General features: G+C 35.4%; 2 protein-coding genes across 3 annotated transcripts in view; both read right to left on the reverse strand.

Moving 5' to 3' along the window:
* Window positions 1-348: 348 nt before the first annotated feature.
* Window positions 349-3,745, reverse strand: LOC408727 (SET and MYND domain-containing protein 4-like). Its single transcript, XM_392262.6, has 7 exons — window positions 3,111-3,745; window positions 2,392-2,920; window positions 1,990-2,312; window positions 1,595-1,803; window positions 1,398-1,522; window positions 1,060-1,269; window positions 349-986 (listed from the first exon to the last, which is right to left on the reverse strand). The coding sequence occupies exons 1-7, from the start codon at window positions 3,424-3,426 to the stop codon at window positions 665-667; spliced, it is 2,034 nt and encodes a 677-aa protein (XP_392262.4). The 5' UTR covers window positions 3,427-3,745; the 3' UTR covers window positions 349-664.
* Window positions 3,746-4,164: 419 nt separating this feature from the next.
* The window catches only part of LOC552149 (aquaporin AQPAn.G), a 30,105-nt gene continuing 10,263 nt past the window's right edge, over window positions 4,165-24,006 (reverse strand). The window contains exons 1-4 of one of the 2 annotated variants that reach the window (XM_006569218.3): window positions 22,043-22,629; window positions 21,008-21,201; window positions 6,509-6,652; window positions 4,165-5,471 (exon numbers count right to left, since the gene is read on the reverse strand). In XM_006569218.3, the coding sequence (XP_006569281.1) occupies window positions 5,073-5,471; window positions 6,509-6,652; window positions 21,008-21,201; window positions 22,043-22,061 (756 nt within the window). In that variant the 5' untranslated portion in view covers window positions 22,062-22,629 and the 3' untranslated portion in view covers window positions 4,165-5,072. Of the gene's footprint in view, window positions 5,472-6,508; window positions 6,653-21,007; window positions 21,202-22,042; window positions 22,630-24,006 lie in introns of those variants that run through there. The other variant, XM_624528.6, reaches the window with a different exon arrangement.

Raw genomic sequence — 24,006 nt, forward strand, 5'->3', positions numbered from 1 at the left:
GATAAAGAAAGTAAAGCGCCAGGAAAAGGATAGAGATAGGATTAAAAATATTGAAATTAGCGCCATCTTCAGAGTGCCGCAAATGAAACATAAAGAAAGGATAGAAACGTATAAGAAATGATCTCCAATGCCATCTTTCGAGTATCAAAAACATCTTTACAAAGATAGAATAGAATAAGAATTGAAGATCAGCGTCATCTTTTAAAATAATTCTTTGGAGAATTATCTTTTGTATTCAAGAGATAGCGCTAACGCTCAATTCTTATTCTATCTCTATTCCTCTTTTTGTGACACTCTCAAGATGGCGTTGATTTCTATATTTTTTTAAATGTTCTTTTCCCTTTATCATCCACTCTTTTTTTTTTATCTATTTTTCGAGCTCTATATTTGCATGACAAAATTTATGCTCAAGAAACGATTGCGATATCTTTATCGATCGATTAAAAATTTTAACAGATTCTATTTTTAATCCAATTTTTAAATGTTGTAAGTACATATTTTCTTATCTATAAGTATATAGATAATACATATATTATACGTATATTTATATTCTTATGTCATATTATTCTTATAAACAATTTATTATATTATATATATCTTCTTAATCGATAAAAGACAAAATGCCTTTTAATAATCGTACGATAACAATTATTTCACTGAATTTTTAAATATAAAAAGTATTACCTAAAGGAAGCATACATAAACGAACGCCTTGTTGACAGAGATGATAATCTTTTATAGGTAAAGCTAAAGTTTCATCTAGAAGTTTTAAAATTTTTAAATAATTTTTTAACGCTTCTCGGTGGTTTCCTTGCTCGAGATATCTGGACGCAATTTTAAAAATTGCATCTGTCTCTTGTAGCGCTTTTAATCCTTTGAAAATATTCATACATTTCCCACATTTGGAACATTCGATCATAAATTCGTTCGAATCTGTTCTTACGGGTAAAACGTTTCCACATTCTTTTCCAGTTTCGCATTTAAATCTAAATATCAAAGAAAAAAAAAAATTAAGATTAAGAAAGTTATTTTTCATAAGTTTTGAATAAAGAATTAAACCTTAAAATCGTTGGATCGATTTCTTCTAAAAGAGGCCAATGCTCTCTACATGCTTCACAGTTGCAATCGAAAAAATATTGCAATCTCAATTTCCTTTTCCGTTCACTTTCGGGAGTAGTAGTAAAAATTTGACCATAGTTCTCAGAAATTTCCTCTCCCGATGAAATGGAACGAATCGCTCGTACGACCATAGTTGTTCCGATAAAATATCTACATAACCAATGATACTTAATTAAATATTCTTTAAAATGAACAAGAGTATAATTCATATTTATCATTAAATCATAACCTCATAGATAATTATCAGCAAAGATAATTAATTTTATTATTCTATTCACCTGATAATACCAGGATTGCACGAATGATTAAATAACGATATTGTCGGATAAAGTCCTCCACCGATAAATTTGCTTTTAGCGTTTGCTAAATTATTATCGGCTTTTGGTATCACCAATTCCGATATCTGAAAATCAAATTAAAAATGAATTGAAAACGATTATTAATTCCGTGAAAAAAAAAATAATACATAACTTACTTCGTGAGCGTTAAATTGTATCGTCATTAAATTATGTAGAATTAAACCGCCTATATACAATTCACCATCGGAGAGTTTTGCTTCTATCGTATCTGGAGTTTTAACGTGTTTCGGAAAATAGGGACCCTTTTTCAACAATCTCAATAACCAACTAGCTATATATGTTCTGTGAAAGAGATCTTCTACAGTCCTTGTGTCCTCGTGAGTTACTATATGAAGAAAAGTATCAAGTGTATATATCGTATTTTTGACAATCACTAGTAAATATATATATATATCTATTCAATTTGTTAAAAAATTGAAGAAACAGCTTTAAACGTAGTTATACGTTTAATCTTTATACTGTAGAAAAATATTTTTATACTGTAGAAAAGTTCTCGAAGAAATTTAATTACCTAACCTAAACATAATTTTGAAATCATTGGATCGATAAGGTTCACTCGCGGATACTTCGAATTTATCCTTCGAATTCTCTTTCACATCTTTCAATTTGTACAATTTCTCGAACGATTGTTGAACGATTATCCTCAAAGCCAGAAAACAATTTATAGAGGTTTTCGACGCCCACAAAGTCGGTAATATCGAGCACTCGTTTTCATGGATCTTGGCATCCTTGTCTCTACATGAAATACTGCAATAAGCGACACAACTGCACGTCTGGCAAACAGCTGGTATCGGTACGAATATCTTTGTGAAACAATAGAAACAATTGATGAGTCTGAAACGTAATTACTTCGTATTATATAAATACATATATATATATATATATATGTATTTTGATGAAAATTCGAGCGAACCTGTATTCCGCCAATAGGAATGCGCTGTATGGTTTCTCTATTGCCAGTATTTCCCCAGGTTCGATATCTTTAGTAGCAATCGCGTGTCTGCCTATATTACCACCTTCGTCTTTTATTTCAACCGCTTTGCTGCAAGAAGGGTACAATGGATTGCAGTCCTCGATCTTTAGAGTCGATTTCTCGGGCTCGTCAATGTTCCTCTTTTCAGGAATTTTCGACCCCTTACGTGCCAACTGATTACCCTTCTCTATCACGGCGAGCATGATTCTGATGTCCGCTTCGAACTTCTCTTTCTTCTCCCCGGATAATTTCCCATCGTCCAAAGCTTTTAAAGCGTTTCTAAATGCCAAGACAGCCTCGTCGTGCCTTTTTAACGCGAGCAAACATCTTGCCCGTCTTTCTTCGATCTTGTAACGCAACTCTCGAGGATATCCCATGCGCAGAGCTTCTTCCGCGTCGGTGAGGGCGTAAGTGTGCTTTTCCAGATGGTAAAGCGTTGCCGAACGATTCGCCAATACAATGCCTACATCTGGGAGAGGGGATTGAGTGATTCGATTTAATAAATTCGATTCGTACGATTAAAATAAAATTTAGATCGGAAAATTATTTCGTACGATTCGTGGAGTTAATAAATTAAAACGAAATAAAGAAGAATAAGAGATGGCGAAATTTTTAACAGTGATGAAATAAATATAACCGAAGATAACATCAACAATTACCTTTTTGAGGTGCGAGCAGAACAGCGTTCGAGTAAATTTCCAACGCCTTAATGAATTCCCCACGGCCGAAATACTTGTTACCGACGTCCTTGAGTTTCAAAGCTTTCTCACCGTTCTTCAACATTTGATCCTCCACTTCTCCGATCTTTATAGCCAAATCGTAAACTTGCGGATAGCGCAACATGAAATCGATCCTTTCCGAATTGCTATTCAACGATACGAATTTTTTCATGTCTTGCGGTGTAATTGCATTTTGCAACCGGTGGAAATTTGATCGAAAGTAATCGCTAATTTCGTTATCCTTCTCTTCCAACATCCTCCAATCTTTGAATCGATTCTCTCGAGTTTTTTAAAATATATATATTTTATTACTCGTTTCCAACGTTCACTGGCCACGGTTTGGAGTGGGAAAACAACGTAACGTGAGAATATTGATTTTTTTTTTTCTCTTCTCGAAGAAGAAGATTATTTTTCCAGCCGAGAATGCATACGCGTTGTCGACGGTCGACGACACTCGATGCCACTGGCAACTTGCTACACCCAAGCGTCCAAAAACTACGTTCATCTATTCCCGTGTGCGCTATTTCTGGTTGCATCGGTTAGTCGTAGATTCGTGCAATAGAACAAGCGAGTTACAAACATAAGCACGTGTAATTGATTCGATCTTTCCAATTTGTTTTACAAGCCGAATCTTTCGTAAACACTCGTAGAGATTAAGTAAGTGTATCTCGAGCGCGAGGGAGGGGGAAGGGCAGAATGGAAACTATCCGAGATATCGATTATCAAATTTTGCGTGCGTGAATTTTCGTATTATTCGAAAATTATATTATTATTATTATTACTTTTTTTCTTTTTTTTGCGTACAAAAGCTTTTTCAGAAATTTTTTGATGAAGAAAAAAAATGTGTCTATATATCATCGAATAAAGGTTAAGTTTACATTCAAGTTTTTATATTTATATTTCATAATTTGCATGGATATCGTCGTTAAATTATTCGTTTAATTTTTTTTTTCCACGTGTAGAATCGGGTTTATTGCGTTATGGAAAATAGTAGTAGATCGTTAAATAATTTATTAACCAGAATCATTTTATATGTCTGAGAAAAGAATAATTTATGTACACACACACATATATATATATATATATATAGCGTGCAATATAAACACATATATTTATACGTGGAATCTTACAAGCTATATATATAATTTAAGTACAGTATATACAAAACTTAAACAAGGTACAAAATATCGAAATGTATATAATATAAGTGTGATAATATTTTTCTCGTGAGATTATTTGATCGAATGAAATCGCAATTCAATAATTATTACGAGTATCGATTAATATTACAAATCTTACAAATTATATATAATAAATATATATTAATTTTTATATATCAATATTTATGTTAATTAATTTCTTATTAATCTAATAGAACATATAATGGATATTAAACAGTTTCATCGTTAATTAATCATATCAGTAACAATAACAAAGTTCTATACTTAACAAGATTTAAACGTTTCTCCCGTTTCAAATAGGAGAGAGAGAGAGAGAGAAAGTGAAAGATCAAACGCGATCAGGTATAACTATTTCCTTGAATTAATTAACCCGCGTTTCCATAATTCAAATCGTCGTTAAATCTTAATTGACTTGTTTCCTCTTCTCATTTTTTCACGGACGTATGCAAATAAGCGAAACGTGTATATAAAATATACCCTGTCTTGTCAGTTACGAGCACCATTACACGTATAAAGGATACGAGAGTTTTTTTTTTTCTTCTTTTTAAACCGAAACACTCGACATAACCTATCCAATTCAAAACAATTTCACTCGTTACGAAACTATCTATCATCTCATCGTTAATTTCGAAGAAAAAAAAAAAAAGAAAAGAGAGAATAATAATAATAATCAACGCATATCGTCGCGATATTTACAAAATTCTATTGGTCGGTAAAAATTTTAAAAATCGTAGGAAGCTTCGTCGTCCTCCTTCTTACGCCTGAACGCCATCTTGTACAATACACCGGCGGCGCATGCGCCGATTATCGGCCCGATCCAATACACCCAAAGATCCTTCCACTCGCCGAGTATGACAGCGGGACCCAACGTTCTCGCGGGATTCATGCTGCTCCCCGTCACGGGTACAGCTGCCATGTGGGAAACGGTGATGGTCAACCCGATGGCCAACGGTGCCCAACCCTTCGTGTCGGTCCTCTTCGGGTCCGTGACCGCGTGGACAACCAGAAGGAGGAGGAACGTGATTATCGCTTCCATGAAGATGCCTTGGCTTTCGCTCACTTTTTCGCCCAGCCCCGTGGCGCCTAGACCCTGGCCGATCGCTTCTTTAGGGATCAATAACTGGAAAAATAATTGGAAAAATTTTTTTGAAAAGAAGAAAAAAAGAAACTTATATTTATTGCGTTGAAATCGATTTTGAGAGTTTTTTTTTTTTTTTTTTTTTTTCGTAATTACTCGTCAATTAGCAATGTTGGCACGAAACATTATGTCACGAAGGAAGAAAAAAAGGGGAGAAGAGAGAAAAAAAAAAATTAAATCAAACATGTTCTCTCTTCGGTCGTATCGTTTTTATTAGGTAATTATAGTCGCATTTCGTTCAATGGGCCAGGTTTTGGTCGATCGGGTGGTCAATGGTGGGGTTAATGGGCTAACACGTTGCATTATGTAATTCGATGCAACAGTGTTTCAGATGTAATCACGTTGCAACAATTATTACTTATTGCCGCCTCGCTTTAAAAAAGAAAAGAAAAAAAAAGAGAGAGAGAGAAATTTATTCGTTATCCGAAACGGTAACTGAAAGTTTTTTTTTTTTATCAATCGAACGAAATATTCATTCCATTAAATCCGATCCGTTAACGGTCAATTTACCTTCCTTTTCTGTTTTTTTTTTTTTTTCGCCACGTCACGTATTTATAATCGACGCGCCGTTAGGTTTATTCACGGAACACAAATAGAGAGCTCATCAATAAAAACTAATCGTAGAAATTAATGCGCGGCTGTGAATCGACTGTCTGGAACGAATCAGGCGTAACGTATATCTGCAATTTGTTAGTCGAGCCGTTGCCTTCTCACGTAACTAATCCCGGCATACTCGGGATGAGATAAGACCATGACCTTCCGAAACGTTTTAAGCAAACGATTAAGAAGCTTTTTTTTTTTTTTTTTTTACGATATTTATAATTGAATGAAAAAGATAAGAAGATAAGAATGTATATATATATACGTATACACGTATATGCGTTGTGTAGATAAATTGCAAATAGCGGCAATAAAAATCCAATTTAGCGGAGAGTATAGTAAAAAACGGTATGATTATTGGCCGATTAACACGCTCGAGCCGCGTCCCGTGCGAGAGATATTAATGTCAATAATCTTACCTTCAAAACTCCCGAACCCGCGATTGCACCACAACACTGGCAAACAATGTAGCACACCGTCTTTAGAAAGCTGCAGTTTCCGCTCACCAAAAGGCCCACCGATACAGCTGGATTCACGTGACATCCCGAGACCGGGCCCAACACCTTAAAATACGAAAATAATAATAATAATAACAACAACAACAACGATATACGACTTGATTAAAATTTCACAAATATTTTCTCGCGAAATACAAATCTCTCAAATTTATCTCGATCGTGTTCTATGAACAGAGATAGAAACGGTAGCACGCGCGCCACGTACCAACAGAGATAACAACTAAACAACGGGCGTCATAAGATACTTTGTTTTTTGTCGTCCGTGTTCGTAACCGCTTTTGCGAGAAACTTCTCTAACTCTAATTTCGAATTTCGCAATTTTTAGCAGAGCATGGTCGATCAGAACGGATAAAAAAAAAAAAATCTCGAAAACTTATTTCGCGTCACGGAACGATTTCCTAACGAATTGTTGACGTGTGTGTGCAATAATGATGAAATTCGAGAGGTCTTATCGTTAGATCCACGGCTACGAAATTGTTTTGGACGGGCAAAATTCGAAGCCCGTGTCCGTTTCTTACAGAAGGCGAACAACGGCCCATTTCGCTTCGAGCCCTTGAAACGCGCGCGACGTTGCGACTCTTGGATATCTTGCATGGCAACAGTCGCCCTTAATTCGCGTTGCGATACTTGGCCGGGCAATAAATGCGCGCGCGTGCGCGTTACTCTTTTGTAGGTAAGTATAAACGACGAACGAGTTTTTGAGAAAGATTGACGCAACGCGATTGATTTGTACGTCCTTTTTTTTTTTCTCTTTCAGAGCATATCTTCTCTCGTCTCTCGCGCGTGAATTTTTTTTTTTATCATAAACTCGGTCGGTACAAACGATTACGAGTATTAGTTTATATATTCGTAAATATGGAGGAAAAAAACTTTTGAACGCGTATTTGCGTATCAGATAAATATTTTTATATCAAACGAGTGGGTAAATATGTATATTACTTGTACGAGTAAATATTAAAATATGCGTGTTACGAGGATTAGATGGGAGAGCAAATACATCGCAGACTCTTTGGCGTCGCTCGACTCGCCGGAAATGTTTGCAATAGTACCGTGCCAGAAACCAGTTGGAAGAAGCTGGGATTCCAAGCGAAACGAAGAAAAAAAAAAACATTCGTTGAAGAGCAGATTAAGAAAGAAAAGAAACGATCTAGATTTGATCGCCCATATATTAAAATTAAAAATTTTCTGAATATTTTTAATAGAAACATTCATATATATATATAAGCTTCATATATAAAGAGTTCAACGATCTCGAACTTGCAAATCTGCGAACGAAATTTTCATATGGTAAAAGCGAACGTGTTAAGAAAAAATCCACTCGCGCGGTTGAATGCAAATCGTAGGAAAGGGAAAAAGGACAGGATGCTACAAATCGTGGAGGAATGAATGGTGGAAAATTTAGTGGAAAGAGAGGGAAGTGTAAATGGTAAAGTGTAGATGGCGAGTCGGTTGGTTTGGTGAAGCCAGGTTGCGGCCCAGTTCTCATGCACGTCGGCAAGGTCTCGGTTGGCCCCGGGCGATCGAGATACACATGCGCCGACCAGTTGCCGCGAGATTACGCAACTCCTCCCCCCTCCCGCCTCTTTCTCCTACTCCACCACTTCTTCCTTCGTGTCTTCTTCTCGATCATTCTCGTTTCTCGGGAGTGTCGCAGCCCACGTTCGCCGGGATAAATTTTGACCACGGAGCGAAGATGAAATGGCGCGATATCGACTATATATATATATAATTGATTTTATTAATTACAAGATGCGGAGAACTGGTGACTCTCTCGAAACACGAGAGGCAATTATCGGTTTTGCGAGGAAGGGTTTCTCGCTTTAAAAGGTTTTGCGTTCCGACGCGCGCTTTTGCGAATTAAAAATTAATTCTCGAATTTATCTCTTTCTTTCTTTCTTTCTTTCTTTTTCTTTCTTCTCCCGGGGGGAAAAAAAGAGGAGGCCTTGTGCCGAATGAAGAAAATCCTATCTCCCTCCCCCTCCCCCTTCTTCTCTCTCCCTCCATTTTAATTAATACCACCGCTATTTTGGCGAACGCAACCGATATTACACGCACGCGTGAACCCACAAAGGGGAAAGTCAAGTTGCTTCAACTTTTCATCCGAGTGCCGTCCGGCTCCCGGCCTCCGGGCTCCGTCCTTCGTCCGCGCAACACTTCTTCCAAGAACGAGCGATAAACGAGCGGTTCGTCGTGCACTCTTATTCGGCAGCCTCGATCAAATTTTTCGTATTTCCCCTCCCCTCCCCTCCTTAGTTACGTATTTGCTTACCGCGCTCACCGCGTAATCTTGAATTATTAATCAAGAGCGTGTCTAGATATGTGGTGGAGGATTTGCGACCCGGTGGCGAAACGAACGGCTGTGGACACGCGAGACTGAAAATCGTAAACTTTGAGGATTCGTGGAACGAGGTCGACGAGCTCTTTCTTCCATCCGTGAATCATGTTTTTTTCTTTCCTTCTCTCTCTCTCTCTCTCTCTCTCTCTCTCTGCTTTTTTCTTTTTCACAGAGAATGCGCTGTTACGCGATGTAATTCATTCAAGGATTCGAGACAAGAGATTTAAAACGTTTCTCTCGGATTAGAATCTCTAGGATCAGAGGTGGGACTCCCTCGGGCTCCCCCGTGACCCACAGCCCCGGGATAGCTTCGTCTATTTCTATGCGTTCTTTCGTTCTCTCGAACAAATCACGTAAAGATTCATTGTGCTGGAACTTTTACCAAAAATTCGATCAATTTGCACGTGTTTCTTAATTGATTCCTCCTCCTCCCCAAATTTATCAATTCCTACTCTTCCTTATTTTTATCAATTCCTCTTCCTCCTTATTTTTATCAATTCCTCCACCTCCTTATTTTTATCAATTCCTCCACCTCCTTATTTTTATCAATTTCTTTTCCTTCCCAAAATTATCTATTTCTTCTTCTCCTTCTTATGAGAAACAAATATCAATATGTTTCGAAAATCAATCGACAATGCAAATGTTTTGTTCGATCTAACGATCATTTTAAATCCAAAAATTATATTCTTAAACTTAATATATATATAAATATTAACATAATTCTCTAGATTTTATTTTTATGAATTCCTCCATCTCCTTTTTTGTATCAATTCCTTTTCCTCTGCAAATTTATTAATTGTTCCTCTTCCTTTATCAATTCCTCCTCCTCCTCAAATTTATCAATTCGTCCTCCTCCTTATTTTCATCAATTCCGCCTCTTCCTTATTTTTATCAATTCTTCCTCTTCAAATTTATTAATTCTTCCTCTTCCTTATTTTTATCAATTCCTCCTCAAATTTATCAATTCCTCCTTCTCCTCAGATTTATTAATTCCTCCTCCTCCTTATTTTTATCAATTCCTCCATCTCCTTATTTTTATCAATTCCTCCTCCTCCTTATTTTCATCAATTCCTTCTCTTCCTTATTTTTATCAATTCCTCCATTTCCTTATTTTTATCAATTCCTCCTCCTCCTTATTTTTATCAGTTCTTCCTCTTCTTTATTTTAAAAAATTCCTCTCCCCCAAATTTGAAAAAGTCTCTTCCTCCCCCCATATTTGTAAATTCCTCCCCCTCAAGTTTATTAATTCCTTCTCATGCTTATTTTTATCAATTTTCGCCCCTCAAATTTATAAATTCCTCCACCTCAAATTTGAAAAATAGCTCCTTCCCAATTTTTAAAAATTTCTCCCTCAATTTTGAAAAACTCCTGCCCCAATTTTGAAAAATCCCTCCCCCTCAAGTTTATCAATTCCTCCTCCTCCATATTTTCATCAATTCCTCCTCCTCCTTATTTTCATCAATTCCTCCTCCTCCTTATTTTCATCAATTCCTCCATCTCCTTATTTTTATTAATTCCTCCATCTCCTTATTTTTATTAATTCCTCCATCTCCTTATTTTTATCAATTCCTCCTCCTCCTTATTTTCATCAATTCCTCCATCTCCTTATTTTTATCAATTCCTCCTCCTCCTTATTTTTATCAATTCCTCCCCCCCCAAATTTATCAATTCCTCCTCCTCCATATTTTCATCAATTCCTCCATCTCCTTATTTTTATCAATTCCTCCTCCTCCTTATTTTTATCAATTCCTCCTCCCCCCCAAATTTATCAATTCCTCCTCCTCCATATTTTCATCAATTCCTCCATCTCCTTATTTTTATCAATTCCTCCTCCTCCTTATTTTCATCAATTCCTCCATCTCCTTATTTTTATCAATTCCTCCTCCTCCTTATTTTTATCAATTCCTCCTCCCCCCCAAATTTATCAATTCCTCCTCCTCCTTATTTTCATCAATTCCTCCTCCTCCTTATTTTTATCAATTCCTCTTCCTCCTTATTTTTATCAATTCCTCCATCTCCTTATTTTTATCAATTCTGCCATTTCCTTATTTTTATCAATTTCTCCACTTCCTTATTTTTATCAATTTTTTTTCCTCCCCAAATTTATCTATTTCTTCTTCTCCTTCTTATGAGAAACAAATATCAATATGTTTCGAACGGAAAATCAATCGACAGTGCAAATGTTTTGTTCGATCTAACGATCATTTTAAATCCAAAAATTAAATTCTTAAACTTAATATATATTTAAATATTAACATAATTCTCTACATTTTATTTTTATGAATTCCTCCACCTCCTTTTTTGTATCAATTCCTTTTCCTCTTCAAATTTATTAATTCTTCGTCTTCCTTATTTTTATTAATTCCTCTTCCTTCCCAAATTTATCAATTTCTATTCTTCCTTATTTTTATCAATTCTTTCTCTTTCTTATTTTTATTAATTCCTCCTCCTCTTTCTTTTCATCAATTCCGCCTCCTCCTTATTTTTATCAATTTCTTTTCCTTCCCAAATTTATCTATTTCTTCTTCTCCTTCTTATGAGAAACAAATATCAATATATTTCGAAAATCAATCGACAGTGCAAATGTTTTGTTCGATCTAACGATCATTTTAAATCCAAAAATTATATTCTTAAACTTAATATATATGTAAATATTAACATAATTCTCTACATTTTATTTTTATGAATTCCTCTACCTTCTTTTTTGTATCAATTCCTTTTCCTCTTCAAATTTATTAATTGTTCCTCTTCCTTATTTTTATCAATTCTTCCTCTTCAAATTTATTAATTCTTCCTCTTCCTTATTTTTATCAATTCCACTTCCTCTTTATTTTTATCAATTCCTCCATCTCCTTATCTTTATCAATTCCTTTTCCTTCCCAAATTTATCTATTTCTTCTTCTCCTTCTTATGAGAAACAAATATCAATATATTTCGAAAATCAATCGACAGTGCAAATGTTTTTGTCGATCTAACGATCATCTTAAATCCAAAAATTATATTCTTAAACTTAATATATATTTAAATGTTAACATAATTCTCTACATTTTATTTTTATTAATTCCTCCTTTTTTGTATCAATTCCTCTTCCTCTTCAAATTTATTAATTCTTCCTCTTCTTTATTTTTATCAATTCCTCCTCAAATTTATCAATTCCTCCTTCTTCTCAGATTTATCAATTCCTCCTCCTCCTTATTTTTATCAATTCCTCCATCTCCTTATTTTTATCAATTCCTCCTCCTCCTTATTTTCATCAATTCCTTCTCTTCCTTATTTTTATCAATTCCTCCATTTCCTTATTTTTATCAAATCCTCCTCCTCCTTATTTTTATCAGTTCTTCCTCTTCTTTATTTTAAAAAATTCCTCTCCCCCAAATTTGAAAAAGTCTCTTCCTCCCCCCATATTTGTAAATTCCTCCCCCTCAAGTTTATCAATTCCTCCTCCTCCTTATTTTCATCAATTCCTCCATTTCCTTATTTTTATCAATTCCTCCATCTCCTTATTTTTATCAATTCCTCCTCCCCCCAAATTTATCAATTCCTCCTCCTCCTTATTTTCATCAATTCCTCCTCTTCTTTTTTAACAATTCCTCTCCCCCAAATTTGAAAAATTCCTCCTCCCATATTTCTAAATTCCTCCCACTCAAGTTTATCAATTTCTTCTCATCTTTATTTTTATTAATTTTCGGCCTAAAATTTATAAATTCCTCCACCTCAAATTTGAAAAACTTCTCCCCCCCAATTTTGAAAAATTCCTCCTCCAATTTTGAAAAATTCCTCCCCCAAATTTATTAATTCCTCCTCCTCCTTATTTTCATCAATTCCTCCATCTCCTTATTTTTATCAATTCTGCCATCTCCTTATTTTTATCAATTCCTCCTCCTCCTTATTTTCATCAATTCCTCCTCCTCCTTATTTTCATCAATTCCTCCATCTCCTTATTTTTATCAATTCCTCCTCTTCCTTATTTTTATCAATTCCTCCATCTCCTTATCTTTATCAATTCCTCCATCTCCTTATTTTCATCAATTCCTCCTCCTCCTTATTTTCATCAATTCCTCCATCTCCTTATTTTTATCAATTCTGCCATCTCCTTATTTTTATCAATTCCTCCTCCTCCTTATTTTCATCAATTCCTCCATCTCCTTATTTTTATCAATTCCTCCATCTCCTTATTTTCATCAATTCCTCCTCCTCCTTATTTTCATCAATTCCTCCATCTCCTTATTTTTATCAATTCTGCCATCTCCTTATTTTCATCAATTCCTCCTCCTCCTTATTTTTATCAATTCCTCCTCCTCCTTATTTTCATCAATTCCTCCTCCTCCTTATTTTCATCAATTCCTCCATCTCCTTATTTTTATCAATTCCTCCATCTCCTTATTTTTATCAATTCCTCCTCCTCCTTATTTTCATCAATTCCTCCTCCTCCTTATTTTTATCAATTCCTTTTCCTCTCCAAATTTATCTATTCCTTCTTCTCTTTATTATGAGAAAGAATATGTTTCGAAAGAAGAATTGACTGACAATGCAAATATTCTCTTCGATCCATAAATAATTCGAAAAATTTATTTCTTTTCACAGATGTATTTTCCAGTAATTTGTTTTCTTCAATTAAAAGCATCGAAATATAAATATAGCAATCAATGATAATTAAATCGAGTCTCGGATTATATTTGCGTAAAATTAATTCGAATTTCAATAAAATAGAAACAGAATATAAATCGAATATAAATCTCCTGGAGTTTGGAATTGGAAAGTTTAATCGATTAAAAATTTCGAACAAAGTCACTTTAAATAATTACTTGTTACAAACGATCGGATAACATTTATAATTATTGTAGTTGACTCTCTCTCTCTCTCTCTCTCTCTCTCTCTCTCTCTCTCTCTCTCTCTCTCTCTCTCTCTCTTCTCTCTCTCTCTTCTCTCTCTCTCTCTCTCTCTCTCTCTCTCTCTCTCTCTCTCTCTCTCTCTCTCTCTCTCTCTCTCTCTCTCTCTCTCTCTCTCTCTCTCCTCTCTCTCTCTCTCTCTCCTCTCTCTCTCTCTCTCTCTCTCTCCTCTCTCTCTCTCTCCTCTCTCTCTCTCTCTCTCTCTCTCTCTCCTCTCTCTCTCTTCTCTCTCTCTCTCTCTCTCTCTCTCTCTCTCTCTCTCTCTCTCTCTCTCTCTCTCTCTCTCTCTCTCCTCTCTCTCTCCTCTCTCTCCTCTCTCCCTCTCTCTCCTCTCCTCTCCCCTCCTCTCTCTCCCTCCCTCTCTTCTCTCTCTCTCCTCTCTCTCTTCCCTCTCCCTTCCTCTCTCCCCCCTCTCTCTCCCTCCCTCTCTCCCTCCCTCTCTCCCTCCCTCTTCTCTCTCTCTCTCTTTCCCTCTCCCCCCCCCCCCCTCTCTCTGTCAAAAGCCTTCGAAAAGAGGTTTAACGAGGTTTTTTTGATAATGATAACTCTAATATTTGCCCAAGAAATTTTTTCGAGCGAGAATCGTTTCCAAGCTACTGTTGCGAGCACAGTCTGTACTCCTTTCGAAATCTAGTCTAGCAATCGACCAATCAAGGGAGAGGAAATTGCAAAAATCGGGAAGATGCAACGATCGTTGAAATTATCCTTCTCGACCGGAGATCGTTTATTATCGAGTTTCTATTATTAAGTTTCACCGACGAGAATTATTCGAATCGAATTTTTAGAGAACTTTCTCGACTTCCTCTCGTCTCGTGTTACGAACAAAAGAACGGTTATTAATTCTGTCTAGTATAGAATTAACTTGTCCGCCTCCATTGAGAAATGATCTTGAAAGGATTATCAGTTACAATAATGAACAATAAGAAAATTTTAAAATATACGACGAATATGACGATAATACTTGACCGGCTCGTTATACGATTGCGCAAGCTGAGAAGTATATCTCTCTGTCCCGAGTCTTTGTTGTCGTTGCGTTGTGTACAGTCCAACGCGCGATGACATTCACCGGGCTAACCGTTTTTTGTTGCCTCTCCGCGTAAACATTCGTGACTCCGTGTAAACATACGCGCTTTGTCTTTGCGACGACTAAACGCTTTTCGTCTTTTCTTATGCATTGAAACGAAAACAAAAGTAAAAATATAATCGATTAGATCTGTAGAATAAATTTCACATTGATTTAGAAAAATGTGTCGAACCATAGTCGAGAATCCATTTAATGATTTCGATCGAAACGAGCGAGATAAGATTATAAAGGTGAGTGCTCTTCTCGCGTATCGTTATGGAAAATTAATTAATAAATCGAGAGGTTGATCATTTAATATTATAGTCTTAATACTTTTAACGTAGATCGAATTGAAAACGTTCGAAACTTTCGTAAAATTTGAAAAAACAATTTTCAACGCGTACAAATATTCGATAATGAAAATATCTTCTTGCATGCATATTGTTATGGAAAATTATTTAAAAAAAGGTATTAAACTTTCAAAACTTGACGCATGGGAATTCTGCTTGAAAACAAGCGAGTAAAATATCTTCTCGCGTGCATATTATTGTACGAAGATAATAAATAAATAAGATAATTAATAAATCGAGAGATTGATCGCTTCATCTTGATATACGATCATAGATCGAATTAAAAGTATTGAAAGCTATTGTGATTAATTACGTGATTCATAAAAAAAAAAAAAGACTCGATGTTTTTTTTCCGATTATGCAATGTTACGTCTCCTCCTTTCCACGACGATTCGTCTCGTTCGTTCGTTCGTGACAAATGACACGTAAGGTGGGGTGGCACAAACGTATGATTTGCATTCAAATTATCAACTTTGACTTTTGCGGCCCCCTCCCCCTCCTTTCTTTCCGCGTCTTTCTTTATTGCGGCGGACGCGTTATATACTCGCCTCGAGTATATAAAACAAAAGGAACGTAACAACGGACGAAGAAACATCGAATCGCATACGTTTAAGATTATTTATTCAAATTTATACGATCTCGATTCGTAATATACGCTCGATTGGGCAACAATTTTCCTCTCTTCCACTTTCATCTCTTTCCACTCGTGACTCACCCACAGTAACAATTTCACCATCTTTGTCCCATCCCAACGTGAGAATTGCGAGCAATTTTTTCTTCCCGGTTCTCGTCGCCGACGGCCAATTGTCGAAGAGTGGACAAAAGAGGAGAAATTTTTGGATGGAAAAAAAAAGATGGAGGAAATTTAACGGAATTAGATAGATATATTTAAATACGTAGATTTCACGAATGTAACAATCTATGTGTATGTATCTTTCTTGGCACATAAAAAATATATAAAAAATATAATATAAAAAATATAATATAAAAATATAATAAGTTATATAAAAAATATAATATATAATATATAAAAAATATATATATATAAAAAATATTAAATTTTAAATTATCATAATCGAACGAATTAAATTAATAACATCTCGTATATCGAAAGAGTAATTAAATTATCATAAATCGAATTTAATTTGAAGTATCTGCAACGACAGATATTTCATAGTAAAATTTCGAAAGAGAAACAAAAGAGAAGAACAAAATTTGGTCGAAAAAAAAAATAGAAACGAATAAATAAATAATTAAATAAATAAATAAAAAAATCCTTCTTGACAAATATATACATATACAATTAAATTATAAATTATCATAATCGAATTTAATTTGAAGGAAGAAACGAGAGGAACGAAGCATAGGATTAATAATATATAGAGAGAAGCAAAGGAGAAATATTTAAATACGTAGATTTCATGAATATAACAATCTATGTGTATGTATCTTTTTTGGCAAATATATATAAAAAATATTAAATTTTAAATTATTATAATCGAACGAATTAGATTAATAATGTCTATATCTCGTATATCGAAAGAGAAGAAATATTTGGTCGAAAAAAAAATATATATATATACATGTAATTAAATTATCATAAATCGAATTTAATTTGAAGTATCTACAACGACAGATATTTCATAGTAAAATTTCGAAAGAGAAATAAAAGAGAAGAACAAAATTTGGTCGAAAAAAAAAATAGTGCGAACGAATAAATAAATAATTAAATAAATAAAAAAATCCTTCTTGACAAATATATAAATATTTACAATTAAATTATAAATTATCATAATCGAATTTAATTTGAAAGAAGGAACGAGAGAAGCAAAGAAGAAATATTTGAAAAAAGAATAAATATATGTACACGTAATTAATTATCATAACCGAATTTAATTTGAAGGAAGAAACGAGATTTGGTCGAAAAAAAAAATAGAGCAATAATAAATAAAATAAGCTTATATGTATAAATATATACGTATACAATTAAATTATAAATTATCATAATCGAAATTTAATTTGAAAGAAGAAACGAGAGATTAATTATCATAACCGAATTTAACTTAAAAGAAGAAACGAGATTTGGTCGAAAAAAAAAATTAGAGCAATAATAAATAAAATAAGCTTATTTTAAGCTTATATGTATGTAAGTTTATATGTAAATATATACGTATACAATTAAATTATAAATTATCATAATCGAATTTGAAGGAAGAAACGAGAGAAGCAAAGGAGAAATATTTGAAAAAAGAATAAATATATGTACACGTAATTAATTATCATAACCGAATTTAATTTAAAAGAAGAAACGAGATTTGGTCGAAAAAAAAAATAGAGCAATAATAAATAAAATAAGCTTATATGTATAAATATATAGGTACACAATTAAATTATAAATTATCATAATCGAAATTTAATTTGAAGGAAGGAACGAGAAGAGCGAGGTATAATAAATGCCCGTATGTCGTATCTGCAACGGGAGACAGGCTGTAGGAGAGCAAAGTATCGAAAGAGAAACAAGAGTCACATTAGTCGATCGAGTCTCTCTCGAGTAGGTTGTCGGAGCCTTCGGGGCAGAATTGCACCATACGGTGAGTTAGACCCCCTTGGGCGAATCACCGGCCTTATTTACCCTTCTACCAGCTCGCCTCTTTGCCGGCGGCTCTGTCGGTTCGAGCAACGCGTGTGTCACGTGTTGAAACGGAATACACGCGTATGCATATAACACGTAACGAATGCGCGTAAAAGGCGCTGCACGCGCGCGATATTAATTAATCCTCGAGCAAGATGTATTACGATATATCCTTCGAATGCGAGAAAAACATTTTTTTTCTTTCCTTTCTAAAAGAAAGCCCGATTATTAGAGAACTCGAATATATTTTTAATATATCTTTGCTTTTTCTTTGCTTGAAACTTTTATCCGAACCAAAGGGATTCGGCTGAATTTGATCGATGCTTGGATCACGATGATTAATGAACAGTGTGAAAACATTGTATAAATTATGTAATTATTGCGATAATCGATCGCAGAAATTCACGGGTTGATTCGTAACATGATTTAACTTTTCGTCCATTTTTTAAGAGTTTAAACCATTTTTCTTTTATACACGAAGAATATAGGATGCGATCAGAGTTATTTTTCATGAAACGAGTACGGGAAAAAGCGTTCGATTAATTGCTGCATCTTCTATTTGTTACCGGCTGCCAGTTCGCTTCTTCGCTATTTACTCGCTAACGTCAACGCAAAAGTAAACGCAGACAGAGCAAATACTAACCACCGACTGGCGGCCACCGCCCGAACTAAAGATGGACCGAGCCGCGGAACGCTTCCAAGTTATGTCGATCGTTGTTCCGACGTTACACATCGCGAAAGGCGAAAGATAAAGAAGAGAGCGAATTAGTAATTGGTTCGCCAAGTGACTCGTTAGCTTCTGCCCTGGTTTCAAAAGTGGGAAAAAACTCCTTAAAAATGGGAAAGATTCCTTTTACCGATCGTACATATATATATATATATATGTATCTTTCTTGGCAAATGATTTCGCGAGATAAATTCGTTACGTTGTCGGGAAGAAAAGTATTTAAAATTAAGACAAAATCTTTTCCAATTGTATTTAACTTCACATCAAAGTGAATTTGTATCTCGTTCGATTCGAATTTATCGTTAAGAAAGAAATATTTAGAATACGTGTGTTTCTCTCGGCAAACGAATTGGCAGTATAAACGTGTATATTCGTTCGATCGACAGCTACCTAAATTTATCATTCTCTTCGAAACATTCGATCGTTATAGTCTCGATTATTATGCAATATTATGGGCTCACGGTTAACCGTTCTATTTTAAATTTCTCGATTTGTAGCTGGATGTCAGTCATTGAGAGTCAGTATTCTCGATCCTCGTTGAATCGAACGATTCTTTTTTTTCCAAATGTCAATGAATGCGGAGTAAATGTACGACCTCCGTGTCGTTGGACGCTCGTTCGTAATTCTTCGTTGTGCCTTCCGGCATAGAGTGTAGAAGAGTGAGAGAGAGAGAGAGAGAAAGAGAGAGAGAGGCGGTCTACGTTTCAGAAAGAAAGACAAGAGATTTCGCGGGTCCACGCTTCCCACGTGACTCGATCCAAGCCTACGCCTAGTCGACCATTAACGTGTTAACACTCGATTTCGATTTTTTTTCTCGTTTTACTTTCAAACATTGGACAACCGGATGGGTTCTTTTTCGTTCCCTCCTCCTTTCGTATAATTAACGAAAGGATAATAGATGCGTGAAATTTGAATCGGATGGAATTGTTGATGATTGTTGTCGGTGAGGAGCGGGATATTGAAACGAAAGTTGCGAAACTTTGGCATTGAACGGTGAGGAGGAAAATAATGTTCCAAAAGAGAAAATAGGTCGCGTTCAGAAAAGATTTACTTCGTTTAATGGCATACGTTGCGATAAAATGTTGCGCGCTCGCTTCATCGCTACTTCACACTTTAATATCTCTACTCTGTGCTCTGCTGTGCAACTGTTGCGCGTTCCTTCCTCCCCCCCCCCTCCTCCCTCTCCCCTCCCCGACTCGAGATAATAAATGGCCAACTAACGTAGAGTTTTTTGCAGAGGGCATTGTCGCTCGCGCGGTATTTCATAGAACGATGAATAAAAAAGTATTGAATCCAATTTTTCGATCATGTTCTTATATCCTTCGTAACGAATCGAGATCAAATTTTTCGATTTAATTTCAGAAATTTTTAAATAATATACCGTTCGATACTATAATGTAATAATAATTTTGAGGAACGAAATCGATCGTAAAAACTCGAATAAAATCTCGTCTCGATCGGATTGAAATCAAATTATTCGATTTAATTAAGTTCGTTCGATTTCGGAAATTTTTAAAAAAATATATCATTCGATAGATCGTTCCTAAAATACCAATTAAAATTAAAGATATACAAATGATTTTGTATAATGAATAGCAAAATGAAATCGATCGAATAAAAAAAAAAATCCCTCTGATCTGATCGCTTTCGATTTCAACGAAATGAATAATTTACGCGTGCGGGCTTATCGGGTCCAACGAATTAATTCTCAATTTGCTAATCGAACGAGAAGAAAAAAGAAAGAAGTCGAAGTCGAGTGGCGAACGATAACTGGGTGGAAACGATTCGAACTTCGTGAAATCTCGTATCACGATTGCTTTGCACGAGGTGAATGGAGTCCCCTCCTCTTCTCTCCTCTTCCCCTCTTATATTCTTATGGGACGAGTCGAGAACACGATTACTTTTGTCCATTCAATGAAATCAGATAAATGCGAGGTGGCGAACCATTTATCACGCGTGTAACACTCTCAAGTGGAAGGAAAACTCGAAAGAGTGAGAAAGAGAGAAAGCGCGTAGGCGAAATTTCGGCAAATTCATTATTCATCCTATGATCGAATCAACGCGATATTTATTAAGATATTTTAGGAAATTGTTTTTAAAAATTTTGGAAAATTTTCCTCTTTTTTTTTCCTTTCTGGAAGACATAATTAATTGGACGTAATTAAATTACGAGAAATTGTAAAATGTTTCGAATTATTTTATATCTTCGTCTTTGATCTACTTTACCTCCAGTCGATATTTCTTATTTATCTTAAAAACCCAATTTTTCTTTTTTTTTTCGTAAAATCGAAATATCTTCGAGATTAATTCTCTCATTTTGGACGAAATATTGATTAATCCTAATTTAGGAAGCGATCTCTTATCTCTGCGCAAGCAAAAGCGTGAGGCGAAACGCGCGACTTACGTGAGCTAGGCTGGCGACCGCTAGGCCAAACGTGAACGCTATGTGAACCACGGTTGGAGGATTGTCGGCCGTCCACGTGATGCAGGATGCACATCCGATCAGCACGAGAAGAAAGGTTCCCAGGGTTTCGGCCAACAGCATCACCAAAAACTCGACCTTCGTCACCTCTTCGAGGCCGACGAAATCTTTCGCGCCTGGACAGAACGAAGAACAAGAAGAAAAAGGAGAGAGAGAGAGAGAAAAAATAACGCGTATTATGTTGTCGAGCGTCTCTCAATTGCAACATTTTGTTGGTAATTAAACGATACACGCGAAAAAGGAGACGCGTTTCACTCCCGTCCATCCATTATTGAAACGTCAAAATTCGTGTGTATTCGACGAACGTACACGAATATATAAATATTCGTCATTGTCCGTCCCGGCGATTGTGTTGTTGCTTTTTCTTTCTTTCTTTATTTTCTCTCGCGAAGAAACGTCCCACACACACGTATATATACGTATATACTTGTTTGTCGGTGTATCGATCATCGAAATACGAGGTATGAATTTTTAATACATTGTACGAAAGATATTTGCCTTTCGTCTCTCTCTCTCCGTTTCCTTTCTCCTTTGATTCTTTTTCGGAAAAAAGAGAAGGAAGAGAAATTATGTAATCCACGAGGATGGGTGACGCGAATTTGCAGTTTGTTCTATAAAAGCGAAGGAGGGAAAAAGGAGAAGAGAGTTTCTTCTTGATACGAATGTCGAAATTCTATTTCTGTGTATACACCGTGTTATATAACGTATAGAAATAATATATAAAAAAAAAAACTTGTATATATTTAACAATAAATTGTTGGTTATCGTGACATTGAAATTAAAGTATATTTATATTATTTTTATTATCGAAGATTATTATTAAAATTGTATTCGTGAAAAAGAGAAAAATTTCGAGTCAAGAAAATTGAAAGATTTTCGAATATAATAATACAGCGTTTATTTTTATTTTTTCGTCTCTCGATGATTTTAAGAGAAGTAGCTTTTGTAACCACGTACCTTTCCAACCCTTGCCCATCCTTCTCTCGATATATATATATATATATATAAACTCACACGTTCCCGCGCACCACACGCACACACCTCCTTCTCCTTCGATTCTAGCGCCCTCGCTTCTCCCCACGAACAAGGACGAGTTCGACAATCTTCGTGCAATCTGTCTCTCTCATCGGTGCCCGGCCACCATCCCGCCCGACTCGCGCGTGTTACACCCTCCCTCGCCCCCTCGCCCCTCTTTGTCCAAAAGACAAAGGAGGATCTTTCGAAACGAAGAGAAGACAATGGAGCGGACGGCCTTATCGACCCAGCTTATATCGGTTTTATCGAGCTTGTTCAAAATTGGGAAACCGGTGCAAATCGAGCAACGGTTTTCGACGAGAGAAACGCGCGATTTGAAAACGATCGAATACACCTTTTCTCGTGTAACGGGAGAAAGGAGGGGGAGGAAGGAAGGAAGAAAGAAGAAAGAAGAAGAAAGAAGAAAGAAGAAGAGAATGTGGTGCGCACACGACTCGCGATGACTTCCACCACGACACACCACGTGGAGTCTCTCTCTGGGCTATTGAGTCTGTGGAGCGCGAGTTTCGCCTTCATATATCGCTCTTCTCCGTCCTGCTCCGTCCTCCCTCCCCACCCCTCGCCGATCGACACGCGGACCCATCCCCACCTCCTAACTCTTCACAGCCGTGCAGCCCCCACCAAAAACCCATTGAAAACCGATTGGTCCGTTTCTTCGCGTTCCTTCCTTCCTTCCTTCCTTCCTTCCGTCCTTCCTTCCTTCCATAATAAATAATCTCCAAATTGAGTTAGATTATTAATTTGAAGTTGAATTGAATTAAATTTATTTCTGAAAATGTTAGATATTTCTAAAAAGAATTTTTATAAATTTAGCTCTATTATTTTCGAGACGTTTAAATTTTAATCAACCCTGATACAAAAGGTACAAAATTTTACTTCTTTATATTTAACATTTTTTCACTTACTTTTAATTATAAAATTATTTCAAAATAATTAATTTACCTTTGAATCCTCTTTTTCTCAATTCTTAATTCTTCGAATTCATTATTCCTCCTTGCTCGAGAGATCGAATTTTTTTTTTTTTTTTATTCAAACGAATGGAGATTAATAACAAATGAAAAGAATCCATGATCTTGATAACGTGATAGGTTGGAGGAATGGAGAATAAAATCATCATTAAAATAAGATCATCGATAGGAAATCGAGCGTTTAATGATTTAATTGTTCGTTGCAACGGGATTGTAAGGCAGATTATTTATTGCCGCGTTACGTGATACGATCCATTATATATATTTTCTACGATATTATAAAAAAATTCTTTAGTTGAAAATTATTGTTGATCTCTCCTTTAATCCGATCTTTTTTATCTCGAAATTTTCATTTAATTCTTATTTCACCTATGACGAGAATTTTAATTGAAATAAATCGAGGGGATACTTTTTTTTTTTTTGAGAAGAAAAAGAAGAAGGGATTGCAAATACGTAGGTAAAATTTAAAATTTAATATATAAAAATTATTCAAACACAATTAAGTGCGTAAGAATGAAATATCGTTTCCTGAAATCTTGAATTCTCGAAAGATACGATCTCGAGGAGAAATTTTTTTTTCGCCCTGAAATATGACGAATAACCGCTTTATAACATCATTTAAGTCACATTAGACCTAACTCTGTATGTATTAAATTTTAAATTCATAATTCTTTTTTTTGTGTGTATTTAATTTTTCATCGCGAAGAGTATTAATAATTTGTCGTGAACTTTAATTGCTTAAGTGTGCTCGACAAGTGCGCGTTATAAAACACGTTTGTTTCTCCTATAATATCCTATTTAATTCATTTGTAGGAGAAGCGGTCGCGAAAAACCGGGAAAAACACTTCTCACGTTATAAACATTGACGGGAAGTTAATGTCGAACAACCGCGTGCCGCATTACATATGCAAATCAGAT

This window comes from Apis mellifera, linkage group LG3 (genome assembly GCF_003254395.2).
Source record: "Apis mellifera strain DH4 linkage group LG3, Amel_HAv3.1, whole genome shotgun sequence".
Classification (NCBI taxonomy): Eukaryota; Metazoa; Arthropoda; class Insecta; order Hymenoptera; family Apidae; genus Apis; species Apis mellifera.